The 14,810-nt window shown below is 40.4% G+C and overlaps 1 protein-coding gene and 1 long non-coding RNA gene across 11 annotated transcripts in view; one reads left to right on the forward strand and one right to left on the reverse strand.

Moving 5' to 3' along the window:
- The window catches only part of KANSL1L (KAT8 regulatory NSL complex subunit 1 like), a 56,888-nt gene that overhangs the window by 32,013 nt on the left and 10,065 nt on the right, over window positions 1-14,810 (reverse strand). For 7 of the 9 annotated variants that reach the window (XR_014884400.1, XR_014884399.1, XR_014884397.1 and 4 more), the window contains 3 exons: window positions 6,876-7,017; window positions 2,947-3,144; window positions 180-298 (listed from right to left, as the gene is read on the reverse strand). Coding sequence is in view for 2 of the 9 variants with exons in the window: in XM_085228175.1 (XP_085084301.1) it covers window positions 180-298; window positions 2,947-3,144; window positions 6,876-7,017 (459 nt within the window). In the remaining 7 variants the exon portion in view is untranslated. The remainder of the gene's footprint in view (window positions 1-179; window positions 299-2,946; window positions 3,145-6,875; window positions 7,018-14,810) is intronic. The other 2 variants (XR_014884396.1, XR_014884401.1) reach the window with 2 other exon arrangements.
- The window catches only part of LOC146543929 (uncharacterized), a 45,931-nt gene that overhangs the window by 19,138 nt on the left and 11,983 nt on the right, over window positions 1-14,810 (forward strand). For both annotated transcript variants that reach the window (XR_014884402.1, XR_014884403.1), the window contains exons 2-3: window positions 5,143-5,234; window positions 5,746-5,794. This is a non-coding gene — a long non-coding RNA (uncharacterized LOC146543929). The remainder of the gene's footprint in view (window positions 1-5,142; window positions 5,235-5,745; window positions 5,795-14,810) is intronic.

Consider the following 14,810-nt stretch of genomic DNA (forward strand, 5'->3'; position numbering starts at 1 on the left):
ATAATGTCTTTAAGAAAACAAAAATACACTACAACTTTCCAAGCTCAACTTTGTCACTCTTGAAGTTTACAAAGAGCAGTTCTTTCTTTCTAACCTAATACCATAAGGATTATTTCTTGAATTTATGTAACTTTTCCAATAGTTACTCCCAAAGAAAATAACACCATACTGTCACCTACCTGAAGGAGATGCCATTGACCAGCTGTCTGTGCCTGCAAGTTTTGGATGAGAGAGAAGAAGCTGGAGACAGGTTGAGCGGAGCAATGAGGCTACTGATGATTTCACTCAGTTGTGCACTCTGGAAAAAATAAAAACGCAGAAGGTAGTCAGACTTCTATCCATACTCAACAGCTCCTGGGCTTCTGTTGTTTTCCCACTTAAGATTCCAATCTCATACATCATGGAAGGATCATATTTAGTTTCTTCTTGTGAATAACCAAAGAGCTGCATGTTTATTTTCTTCCACATTATGCTCAGCTATAAAAACAAATAAACAAACAAACAAAAAAAACCACCCCTGAACTACCTGCCAAGGACACCGAATAAATAATACACTGAATAGATATGTGATTTCAGTGTTGCAGCCAAAGAGTGTTAGAACAGCAGAAGAAATCAGAACATTTTACAGCTGATGTTACAACAGCTGCAGCTCAAAAAGCATTTCAACAGGAAAAAAAAAAGTCTGCTGTCTACTTATGGCACATTTTGTTCACTCAAAAGTATGCGCTCTTGTTAAGAGAATACTCTTCATTGCTCACGGCAGTAAAAACAACAACAAAAACAAAGAAAAATCCCACAAAGCCACCATTTTTATTTTATTCTCAAATTTTACAGGAAGACTATTGTAGCTACAGACAGAATGACTAAAATCTTCTAACAACCTCAAAACCACTGCCTTCTAAAATTGCCCCAGAAGAAAGGCAGGTTATTTGGTAAGACCAAGAGCTGCTCCCAACAAAGCACTGAGTTGTGGATTGACTCCAGATAACGTTTCACAATGGCTTTGTTTTAAATGTCAGACCTTAATGGTTATCCTGACAATAAATGCAGCCTGCAGCTTGCTTAGAGGAAACTGCTGTATACTGACACAAACGCAATGGATCTGAAATGGCATACATGCTTCTTAAACTTTTTAAATCACTCTGTACGCTGATCAGTCAGAACTGATTGCTCAAAACAAGAATGGCCAGAGGCTACCCAGTAACTTCTGCTTGCATTTCTAGGCACTATCGTTCATACAGGAAGAGGCTGAAAAAATTATTTTCCAGTTAATTACAAGTCATGCCTTTTCTGTTAATGTTTAAGTGATGCATTCCGGTCATCGGGTAAAAATTGTAGGACGGAATAAAATATTCAGGGACAGATTTTAAAGCACAGAAATAGCAATTCGGTCATAAAAGATCTAGACAAAGCAAACAAGATGTGAGTAACATATTTATCAGATTGATTTAAAAATCTCAACAAGCATTCGATCTGTATGAAGCAAAGACTCTACTGAATGGAAAAGCACCACCACAATGGCAGACATCCAAACTGCAAGGAAAAAATTACATGTTTTTAAGATGTTGCACAGCTACATAGAGAACTCAAAAACAGTCTTAAAAAAAAAAAAAAAAAAGGAAGGCTCAGTCATTTTGTATTTTACCTTTTTTAAAAACAGACTGAAGAATTCTGTGGGAATGTGTGTAGAAATACTTCAGCCTACAGCATGGCTCTTCTCAACATGAAGAAACTCAGACCTTAGGGCCCAGGTTAACTTACAGAACTAATCATCAAAAACCCCAGCAGATCAAATCCCAAAGCTTAGTGTGGTATGAAAGGAAGAAATCTGGTGTGAACCCAGAGATGCACTGTAAGAAGAACACCTGCAAGTCATTTTCAGATCATCACATTTCTTGGACCTCTGTAACTACTTGGGTACCAGTAAACACACTGCTAGTACTTAATTAGTCAAATGTTTTACTAGAAGAAAAGTGTGTTTAATTCTCCAGGTAGTTACTTACGAGGGGACATACACCACATTCTAAAAATGCTCTTGGTTTACCTTGTGCAATTGCCAGCACTGTGCATGTAAATTTCCTGTTTCATTGCTTCCTCACTCCTGTCTGTTGTGGCTAAAATCCATCAAACAGGGGAAGCACTTTAAGAACAGGAAAGTATGACTATCAAATAAGAAAAATTGGCACAGAGATTCAGGAACAGGAATGGTAACTAAAGCCACTCTTACTCCATTTAAACAACATGAATTTACTGTGGCAAAGCAACATATTAATACACCACACCACTTTTGTTAGGTTTGCCTTACACTAACTGCAGAAATTCATTCAGGAAACAACGTTCCTGTATCTCCTTGCAATGTGACCCTGCTGTATTCCTTGTTTACCCTCTAGCAATATGAAACCTTGCTGGAGTCTACATTGCATTTCCTGGAATTAACCTTGGAAATGACTGTTTTGAATAGCATGAACCGAAACTCCTCTCTACACCTACACTCTGCCTGTAGGTGTACCTGCAATTCCTCAGCTCCTCACTGGATTGCTATGACACTCGAAAAGCCAGACCAACAATGACATCCAGTTGGAGCTTTTCTACATACCTCCATCCTCAGCTGCAGTCTTTCATCTCACAGAAGTATTTCCTGAAACAATCTGTGGCAACCCTACCCTAAACCTAAACATAATGAAGAGGCAGGTTTGGGGATAGCCATTAGAAGTGGTTACGTGGCCGCTTTGATGGAAACAAAGTTGTAACACAGACACATCAGGAATAACAGATTAATTTGTAAACTTGGTGTACAATGTATTTATTTAAACTCTTGAATTCAACAGCACCCACTCCCAGGAGTGCAAAATAGCTTCTTGTTCAGAAGCATCACCATGGAACCTGCCCTGTTTCTGAAGTCAATCAATCAGCTCCATTGAGTGTTCAGTTCTCATTTTACTTTACCTGTTTTTCTATGTTTCGTAAAAGCAGGGTAGGACTGCTGGGTGACATTTCAAAGTCATGCTCCGGCAAAGAATCCTGTCTCTCAATGGCAGCTTGCGAATTCCCTGTGGCGTTTAATAAAGCTTCTTGGTCTGTCAACTGTATTTGCTTCTTCAAAATGTCTTTTGGAAATGGGAATTCTTCTAAGATCACCATCCCCTAGACAACAGCAATTGAACACAGTTGGTTGACAACGAATTAACCCTCCTAAACCATGTTTAAGGGGTGTCTGAACCTGGCACCTCCCCCTTAAATCCTCCCAGCAACTCTGGAGCACTTTGACTAGGTTTTTGATACACTCAACAGCTCAAATACAGAAAGAGTCAGTATTTTTATTAATGAAAAACTGCATCATTCATGCTACTCCCTGTAACAGCAACCACACTACAGTGTTATACCACTGCTTAAACATCTGTGCCAAAATTCAAATCAGAAATTCATACTTATTAGAACTACATGCTCTTTGCCTGCTGATTTAAGAAGAGGTTTTTCTGCAAAAACAACCACTCTTTGAAGTTGATTATACTTTTTGCATCCAATACATTTCTCTCAAGCATTTTAAAGTGTTCTATTTTTCTTATTCTTATCCATGCTCTAAACAAACATTAAGGTTTCAAGAGAAGTATACAAATCAAAACAAAAGCCTTTCATACTTTAATAATTGATTTTTAAGGTGAGCATTTTTAGAGCTTTGGAATTACAGAGGCAATGATCCTAAATGTTCCGGCAATCTCATCACTTTTCCAGGCAATCTGCACAAATCCAATGGGAGACACAACTTATCCAGAGTGCAGTGCCCAGTAAGACAGCTGCAACTTTATTTGGAAGGGAACCAAAAATTTCAGAAACTAAACTGAGAAAAGAATACTGCCACTGTGCTTTTCACATGACAGATAAGGAAATTACAAGTGTCAGATACGTTCCCAGGTAACATCTCTGTTGGTTTGTTTCAACAAACTTAAAAACTTAACAATAAGCAAAAAGAACTTTGAAACAGCCAACAACAGTTCCTCTGGCAGCCCCCTAATTTGTTACTGTCTTCAGAAATAATTTCATTTCGTAGAAATAGCTTTTAAGGCTCTGCAGGCATTACCCAAAGAGAATGGGAAAGAACTCACTGTTACTCAAATATCAACCAGATACTGAAAGAATGGGCTCCCTCAATTATTCTGCTTCCAATTTGTCTTTCTGGTGAGACCATTCCACCAAAAAGCAGGAGAAGACCATCATTACATGAACACACCGTTTCTTTTAGACGGTCAGACTTCACTTGGGACGTGCTTGTTGAACGTTAAGGATCCTGCAGTTTTACTCACACCTTGCACTCCTACCTCAGCAACAACTTGCCCCAAATCACAACAGCAACTTTGAAAGAGGCTTCAAGGAAGAGACTAGGAGAAAATGTAAAATAGACCTGCTTTCCTTGCATCTCTAACTTATTCCTCTTTCAATTCAAAGCTGACACTAAACATACTCTAAAAGCAAATCCAGGTGCTTAAAAACTTGTATCCAAGCTCAAAACATCCATGGAGATTCTGGATTTCCGTCAGGTCAACATGAGATTTTCCACATTCACTGTTAGGCAGTAGCCCACCATCTGTGCTTTTCAATTTCTGGCAGATGGAAACAAATCCAGACAGTATCATACTATAATCTGCAGACCACAGCAGTTATGCTCAAGGAATTTCAAGGATAGCCTCAGTTTTAATGTGCCACAGGACAAAGTAGCCCGACAGCTTTAGAACAAAAGACAGCAAAATAAATAAACAAACAATAAATCACAGGTCATCATGGAAAGAGGGAAAAAAATAACCCACAGCAGTCTGAAACACAAACTCTGATATGAGAGGAAGCACACAGGAAACTCAAAGAGAGAACCCCCCACAGCTATTTCCACTGGAATTTTATTTTTTTTAAGCTGCAAAATCCCAGTGACAAGCATGGAAAGAAGAAAGCAGAAGAGTAAGGAGTAAGTTGAAAAACAGTATGAAAAGGAGCAGACAGAAATAGGTATGTAAGAAAAGATAAATGAGGAACAGGAAAGGATTAGGAGTCTTAACAATGGCTATAAAGGAATTCTAAAACTGGTCACAACCAGTAGGTTTTGGCAACCAACTTCCCCTACTCCCAACTAAATATTATTGTTTTATTTGGCAGATTTTTTAAATGGATGGACTCAGAGCTCCAGAGCCTCTACTTCTATGTGCACAAGGATGCAGCAGACACAACAGAAGTGGCCAGGAAACCTGGTAAGTTAACTATCTCCCTTCCTATTGTGTTCTGCTGTTAGAGGAGTGATGCTTTGCTTGAGTTATTGTTCACTGGCTATGAATCACATCTTTTCCCACTCAAAACACAAAGAAAACACTTTAAAACTATTAAACAGCATACAAATTCTAATGATATTGTGTAACTATTCTGCAGCCACTAAATCAAAACAAAGAGCTCTTCTGTCAGTCCACATGACCTTCCATAACTGCTGCACTAGCATGCTATGAACATGTAGACAAAAAAAAAAAAAAAAAAAAAAAAATCAGAGCCAAAGAGTATTTGTCTACCTTCTGTATGGGACACAATGCCAAATACCTAACACCACAGCTGGTAAAAGGGGCATGAAGTTTGCAAAAAGGAATGCTACTAAAGATCTCCAGCAGGAAGAAGACTAGGCTCTGAGCCAACATGCCACCTAATGCGAAGAAAATGCATGACTGAAAGAATGCTCTCTTATTTCTCTGTTATTTATTTCTCACTGTTCTGCAGCCCGTGGGACCTATGCCATCTTAAAGTCTGATTTTGGGCATATTGGAGTGTGAGTATTTGGTATTCTGGACATTATTACAATATGGACATTCTCACCATTAAGCAAAGTACAAAATCTCCTTTTACCTCTAGGGGCAGAAAGGCAGGAAAGACCCTGAAATAGAGGTTCTTCAAATATTTTCATTCTTAAGGAAAAATTTGACTGTGTAGACAAAGTTGGATATGTGAAGATGGGTTTTGAGAGCTACAAAAGAGCAAATAATAATTCTTTATGTGATCAGAAGGAAATGCTCTCTATCATGATTTCCTTCCTTTTTCTTCCTTTCCTCCCTCCAAATCTCATGTTCAGGCACATAAAACCTAAAGCATCTCCTGGCTCCTCTCTATGTGTGCTTATCTGACCACAACATAGATCACACAACTCTTAAGTGGCTCATTAATGATGAGTCCAAAAGCCCTACTCTAAAACCTGTTACTATCATACCACCAGAATTATCACAAGTTTTGGCTTCTTGTGCGTGAGACTGACCTGGACAAGCCATTACATTAATAGATAGACAGATTATTAATGTTTCAGGAACGTGACTTTACCACTGTCTAGCCAGTTTGATTTACAAAAGCTAGCACATGAGTTATACACGTTGGAATTTTAGCAGTAATTAATCCTTGACCTGTTCAAAGTGCTGTACAAACATTAACTAACTTAATCCTTAGAATAAGCATGCACTGTAAATAACAGAAAAAGCCCCCAGACGCCCACGATGCAAAAATGAATGGCCAAACACCCCTCCCAAAAAACAAATCTTACTTCTTCCACAGCGGAAAAAAATAGTGTGATAAGTGACATGCCTTGTTCCAGGCCCTTGAAAGTCACTAACAAAGTCCACAACTACTAGGTAGGAAGGTAAGAGTCCCTGACTCTCAGTCCTGTACTGATGCCTCTAGGGTACAACACTTTTTACCTCTTGATGTCTTTCCTATTAACCTCTGTGTGCAATAGTCTGCTTATACACAAGAACTCCAGGGCAAAACAAACAACAACAATGAGGAATCAAAGAAATAAACATTACAAGAAACACTATTAAAAAAATATATATCAAAAAGCCCATTTATGAGCTAACAGACAATACCTTGGTGGCACGTATCTGCCTGTGAAGGTCAGTTAGTTGTTGGATTTTGTATTCTAGTTCTGAAATCTGGGCTTGAAGCCATGTCCAACGGCTGCCAATTCTAGCTCTGTCTGCAAGCCACTTCCATTCAGAAGTATAGCTGCTGTGAAGACAAAATGCTGGTTAGTCCAAAAATAAAGATAACCACATTTGCACAAGAACATTTTTGACAGCTGCTCTGCTTCATGGTGCAAGCGTCTCAGTTGCTTTCAGAAGATACCTGGTTATACCCATCTAGTTTCACATCAGCTGATTTCTGTAACTGCAGAAACTTGCTCAAACCAGTACAATGTTCACAGACCATTCCCAGGCTAGGCTACTTTCCTGTTAACACATTATAAACCCAAACCTTCCAAAACTACCGAATTATATCAGGTTAATACAGTTTGCAGACCTGTACAGAATTCCAGTACCCCACCAGCCAGAACTCAAATTTGTCTGCTGTTCCTCCCACAAGCTTCCAGGAATATCGTTTGCTAACAACTGTAATCTAGTAAGACATCACCCAGCAGTGACCAGCCAGGTTTCCAGTTACTGCACCAAAAACAAGACTTAGTTTATTTTATTCAGGTTACTTGATAAACAGAACTGGGTAAATGTAGTACAGCTACAGATCAAAACTCTTACTGCTGTTAACAAAGAGGTGGGTGTTGGAACAGAGGACTGACTAAACTCATCCCTGCTTCCAGAAAACTTTACTCAAACTACATATTAAATAAATGAATGGTGTGATGGTGCCACTCAATACATCATTTGAATGGTCAGGTAAATTCAACCAGAGACAACTATTTCAAGAAAATGGCTGGTGTTTTTTCCCCGTCAAAGTTGCCAAACAGTCTGGCAGAACTAAATAACTGTGAAAAAACTCCTACTGGAAAAGAAGTGCTTTAAATCCAACAAATTATTGGGATAAACTGCTTGATCTGAACCGAGCGGCATGACACTACATGGCAAGTTTTACAGAGGCTGACTATGTGAACCCTTGTTCCCCTACCAATAAAGAACATGGAAGTATCACAAAAGAAACAAGAAAAGACAGACACCAGAATCTAGAAGCAAATTCTTCCAGGAGCACTGCACAGCTTCATGCAGAACTGTGTGCTGACTATCTCAACGATGAATTCTAACATTTTCATGGAAAAGGTTACAAAACGTTACTCAAAATCTCTGAGTGTTCAGTCTCCTTCAGCTATTGTAAGTAGGAATAGTAGATACCGCCTCTGGTAGATTACATTTAAAATACATCATTTTCCACCTTTTACTACTAATTTTTTTTCAATTTGTGCCCACATCTTAATCAAAAAATAACTCCACAAAAGCAGGACAATACATAAGACCAGGTGCAAGAATGTAGATCACATTGATGCTGGATGGAACAGTCTCTGGTGAAGGGTAAATTCTAAAACAGACCACAGAGAGGGGTACAGATGAGAAGCAAAAAACCCCAACACCTGCCCACACAGCTGGGAAACAAAAAGGAATGAGAAGGACTGCAGGTGGCCATATGTCACAAACACTGTGTGAGATCGGAGTGTATGGGAATCCACACTCAGATAGCCAGCCCACAACAGAAGAACCATTCTTCCAACCTGAAGATGAAGAAATCGTCTCTGTACATTATTAAAAAAATCCTCTCCAGAGTTGCATCACAAGTTATTTTTCAAATATGTGTTTACATAGGGTTTTTTTCTCAAGCACAATATTGTATCTTGAATTAACTGCATGTGCTGTTAAATACATTATGTAAACGTTCTTTCTGCTTTCTAACATACTACGTATTTCTTCAGGCCTTAAAGTAAAAGTGGTATGTAATTAAAACTCTGCTAGTTTAATTGCTTTGTAATAACAATGTCCTTAGGCTCCTCTGGAAGGACGGCTTCCCACCAAACTAAGCACAGACGTTCCCAGACCAGACTCGCACCAAAGGAAGTGATTTCAGCCTCTCTTCCCTGCCTGCACCTCTGCCACCTCATGCCCAGTGTCAGTGCAAAATATTATGGCAACCCAAGCGACAAACAATTGAAAACAAATTTAATTGATAAGTCTCTAATTCCTATCATGTTGTAAGGTACAGCCCAACATTCACTCAGTAAATAAATGAGGCAACAAGTACTTGTGGGGCATTGGTGAACGGAAAAAAGGCAACATCGCATGCATTTTTAAGAAGGGTAAAAAGGATGACTCTGGGAACTATTGACCTGTCAGCCTCACCTCTGTGCCAGGAAAGATCATGGAGCAGATCCTCCTGGAAGGAGCGTCCATTCCAAGGATGGAACACCTCTCCTACAAGGACAGGCTGAGAGCTGGGGCTGTTCAGCACAGAGAAGACAAGGTCTGGAGACTTTCAAGGCGAGGCTGGATCAGGCTCTGGGCAACCTGATCTAGCAGTGTTGTCCCTGTTCATTGACAGTTGGACTCTCCCTGTTGGGGAGTTAGACTAGATGACCTGTAAAGGTCTCTTCCAACTCTAAGGCCTTCTGTGCTTCTATGATCTTTTTATGAACAGGAGGAGATTACTAAATGCTTTTCACACACTACGATAATGAAGCACTCTAGCGTCCTTCTTTCTTTCACTCCGTAGATTTAGTGAATAGAGAAAGCTGTTTTAAGATGGTACCAGTGAACTCATTAATTCTGCAGACACAGAGAAGGAAAACAAGCCCACAAAGGTTACAAACATCACAAGACTTTTAGTGAAGGAGGAAGTCAGGCAGGAGCTACAGTAGAACAGCTGGGATTGAGACAAGAAAAAAGGGGCTGTCCCATTTCCTGCATGCAGAGCATCTCAACTTGGTTTGCATGCCTTTGACATCATACATCCCTCACAGGAATTCCGAATTCTGCCAGCAGTTCAATACATGCATCACATTTCCAAAAGCTTCTAAGGTCAGTGCCATAGTACTGTGAAATATTTATCTGCATATAAGTCTACTCTTGGGATGACTCTAGATCTGGAGGTAATCTGCATTCCTTCAGGGCTACCAGAATAGGAAGAAACAGGGTAATACTCATTTTGCAGAAATAAAGCATCTCATGTGAATTTCCCTAGAAAAACACGCTGGAATTGAATCAGAGGCATCATCTGTGGCTGGCATTTCTGCTGTTTTGGTTGAACTGCAGGAGGTCAATCCTGCACAACTTGCAACAAAAGAAGACACACTGTAGAACAAACAAATCACGGAGAGAACAGGCACAAATGCAGAAAGACAAACTATGATAAAAAATGTAACTCTGAAGTTGTTAGTTGCACCAGCCCAGTAAGATTGAACAGGCTGATGAGCACTAAGCAACACTATCAGTAGAACTGAAAAAAGTTGTTAATTGTGATCTATAGACAGAATATATGGAGGAATTCTCCAGGCTATGAATCCTTCCTCTCAGCTCCTTACAAACCTCAACACTCCTCCCTTTCTCCCAAAAAAGAAAAATGAGAGACAAGAACAGATGATGTGTTTGCATAAGCAGACAAACACTGCAGAAGCAGACAAACACTGCAGAAAAGCAACAGAACTTTGAGAAGTGTTTTGTTCTACCAGAGCCTCCATAAAGATGAAGGCGAGATCCGTTTTCCAGCAGTGAAGATCTGTCTGTCCCAAAGAACAAACCTGGGCAACCTAACTGAATGCAAAGGGGACATAGCCAGAACAACACTGCTGTGCTGGGCACACACTGCTGTTTGGGTATCGCATGGTTTTGGGGTTTTTTTGGTTGTTTATAGGGAAGAGGAAGGGGAGGAATTTAAATCTCTTAGATGTGTTTTATTTTTATAAGCAAACGAAAGAAGGAGCCTGAGTAACAGCTCATAACTAATGAAAGGTAACATAGGATATCTTAAATACACAAAAACCCATAGAATCCGGGATTGATAGTTAAGTTCCCAGTAAAGCCAATTGAATAGATATGGTCAGTACTGAAAAGCCAGTACTTCAGAGCAAACAGCTGACTGCAAGGCAAGATTCTCCACATGTATGTTACATCCTGAGAGTTAACATGAAATGGAGCCTCCTAGCCTCATGCTTTTGAGTGAGAACATGTAACGTGCCCCTACCGTGACATGCCTGCAGGGACAATGACAGGATGCTTCCTACCGAACAGGAAAGGAGGATGCTTGCAGCAGACCCACACCATGACTCCAGAACTTGCCAACCCGCAGCACAGTCTCCTTCCTAAAGCTTTGTTCCAAAGAAAATCAAAATTTTCAAGTTACAACGTTCTTCGACAAGGACAAGATGGGGAGCAAGGCATTCACATTGTGTGAGTGGGAGTAACTCCAACTCAAAAATTCTTCATTAAACATAAGAATGGCAGCTGCTCCTGACACTTGCATTTCCATTTGTGCTTTCTATCATGCCATGCCCCCTTCAATTTATTCCCACGTTGTTCTGGTATCAAGTTTGCAGGTGATTTAGTCCGAGAGCAATGCGGTGATCCTGACTGCAGCCATGCCTGCTGCTTCACCTTCTCCTCTCAGTGGCAACTCCTGTGCTACCACTCACTGCCAATCATGTGACACTGACATATACGGGAGAAAGGATCAGCTCATCAACTACAGATTAATTATCCTCAGGATAAACAGCTCATCACCTTCCTTGAAGGGAGTCAATGAAAACAACGGTAGAAGTTCATCGCTTTAATGAAAGACTCAAGTCTGGAAACTGAAAAACAAACCATCAAAGTATTCTCCTGATCCTTAAATCCTATCCAGACATCGTGTGACTCGTGATCAAATTCATGAGACACAACACACACTGGAAATTATCATACATCTCCTGACTCTCCTGGGACAGCTCACTCAACTGTACAAAACCCCCAAACATTTCAGGTTCCCCACATGGTACTGTCTGACCAGAGCTCAGCAGCACTCTGGTGCTCTGCACGTCCAACTATGAAATGACCTGCACAAGCTTTCTCAAGGTCTAATTCTTCCAGCACGCCTACTTCATGTTTATTTTCAGAGAGAACTAACTTCAGTTGCTGTTGAAGTATTAACTCCCCTCGACCAGTTCACTGTTAAACCCATAATAACCACATAACCGAAAAAGCAGCAAGTGCTGCTTCATGAACAACATCTCTTCCACGCATTCCAGAGTGTAAACAAGACTCAAACAAATGGCAACAAATAGAATCCTCTGGTATCACAGCCAATCAGTGCCAAGTAAGCCTCTGCTCAGATCGCACAGGAGCAGTCACTGCAGACTGAGTGTGGAGAGCAATACCCAACTGTTTTGTGAGAGCTGGCACCAAACCAGGCCAGAAAGTCATTTAGGAAGCTCTCTGGTACTCAAGAGTTACACCAAAATCTCTGCAAACGCCTGCTATCGGGTCATTCAGGCTCGTTATCTTCTTTGGTGTTTACCAGGAGTTTTACCTGGCAGAGATTTTCCCCTGAAACACTATACGGCTTCAGAGCAGATGGGTGGCAGCCCTCCCTGTCATCTACGGACATCAGCAACTGCTTATCATAACGCCTGGCACCCACACCTGGTCCCACCATCCCTGACATGCTGTTGCCATTTAATACTTTCAGAACTGCATCCAGTGACATGTGTTGATACTAATTCCTAACACCTATCTTGCCTTCCCTAACTGGAAACCTTCATCTAGGTGAAGTCAGATGAGTCATCAGGCCTGAGGATTTCAAGCAATAATTCCTAAGGTTATCGGTCACAATCAGCTGTAGAAGATAACTGAAGATAACTGGATACAGTAGAAAACATTTAATAAGAATTTAATGCTGAAGCTCTGTATGCTCCCCTATCTGAGAAATTACATTTTCCGATCTGAGGAGATGCCACAGCCAATATTTGGCAGCTACGTGGCTCCTGCACCCAATCATTACTGTAGGTCTTATAATAGAGACAATACAGTTCTTACACTTGCACTGAATTGTTCATCTAGGGCTCAGCAAAGGCAATAAATTCAGCTTGGTAAAGCACTGCTGTCTGTTAGGGGACTGAGCTCCAGCAGTTCATAGCAGTTCTGGTAGGTGTTTTTCCTCTTCAGTTCTGTTTACGTCATCCTTAACAGATGTTAATGATAAAAGGCCAACCTGGCTGGTGGAGGCGCAGTCAGTTAGAATAATAACTGCTCAAAAAGTAAAAACCTGCAAAAGGAAAACAATCAGCACCCTTTCACCTTTTAACAATAATAAAAACCCCTGCAGAATGCAAACCTGCAAATGTTACTTGCTCAAAACATTTTAAAATGAGTTTGTCAGTTTCCATCAGCTGCCCAGGCACTCCAGCTTCCTTCACATAATTTCACTCAAAGCAGCACGAAGCAGAGCAGCAGGCAGTGCTAACATGCAAAGGAAATAAAAAAGAAAAAGAAAAAGAAAAAGAAAAAGAAAAAGAAAAAGAAAAAGAAAAAGAAAAAGAAAAAGAAAAAGAAAAACAAACCAGCTCAGGAACATCAGGGCTGCCTGGAAACAGGTTTTCTTGCCTTTGAAATGGCACATCAATAGACTAACAACAAAACACTGGGAACACAAGCCTAGAAATCCCCTGTAAGCATTACACAACTGCCCTTGAAAAGAGAGCTCAAGAAAGCAACGCTATGTTTGCATCCCACGACCAGCATAAAGTAAGACAGAGCTTACAATATAAGCCTTTAAAGATATGTATACAGTGGAACATTACAGCACCCAAGCAGCGTTATCAGTGCTGCCCTGCCACCCCTGAAGCTGGACCCCAGACTTGCACCTACACTCTCAGGAAGAGGTAGGCAGGGGCTGCGTGCCCATAGCACCTACTCTGGTTTGTAAGTGCATGCAGTACCAGGGACTGCAGGGACAAGGGGCCAACAGCCATAAATGTGTGGTTGAACAGGACAGCCTTCCTGGTTTGGGTGTTTGGTAGAAGCCTGGCATGGAGTTCTGCTGAATTCCATTGTTACCCTGCCCACCCCCTGGCTGAGAGGAGGAGGAGGAGCTTGTGTTTATACTTCTTTCAACACCAGATGCAATAATTAGAAGTTTGTTAATTGGAAATATATTAATTTTAATTTGTAGCACAAAACTCTCTTGCCCACAGCAGCTAGGTAAAATGTTTGGTTGAAAATAATTCACAGCTATTTCAGTTCTAATTAAAAAAGAAAAAAAAAAAGAAGACAGGTCAGTATGTTTAAATCTGATATCTTAAGTTACATTCCTCACCCATATTTAGCAGTATGAATGAAAGCCCATTACAGGAGAGCATTCCTATTTTGGGAAGCCTTTAAGCACACTTTTTATTTCATGTGAAAAGGAAAGCACTTAAATGATTTCCTGTCTCAAGGCCCTTGCATGCAGACTTTCAAGGGATCCGGATGCGTCCCTTTGAAGTAGATTCTTAAGGAATCAATGTTATCTGCAAAATGCAATCATAACGCCCTCACTTTGCAAGATGTTACACACACACTTGCTTGTTGATTGTAAACAAATCTTTCCATGAAAACAAACACATTTCACAGCTTAGCAGAAGGATAAAAGCTGGCTGTAAAACCCAGCTTAAATAGCAGATCTCATCAGGCACCAAGTGCTTCAGCATCTACCGTGTCATTAAGTGTGTGAGCTTATCATGTATATACATGTGTCTAATTATTAGAGTCTCTATTCTACTATGCTATGTTGACTGTGCATTAAACTGTCATTCGGAAGAAGTTTTTATTTCATATGCATTCAACACTTATTTAATTCAGAAGCTTTGCCATTCCCAGCTCTGAGGCTCTCTCGCACGTTGCAACTTGTCCAACTTGCTGCCTTTCCTCACAACCTTCCAGTTGGCTTTCAGCAGCTGCAGAAATACTGATGTAATTACAGGTTAGAAATCAGGATCCTCATTCACAAGCATTGCTCTGGTATTGCAAAAAGGAAGTCTTGCTCAAAACCAAGTCCTTGTTGCTGTATATCAGATATCT

This window comes from Meleagris gallopavo, chromosome 7, assembly GCF_905368555.1.
Source record: "Meleagris gallopavo chromosome 7, MGAL_WU_HG_1.1, whole genome shotgun sequence".
Lineage (NCBI taxonomy): Eukaryota > Metazoa > Chordata > Aves > Galliformes > Phasianidae > Meleagris > Meleagris gallopavo.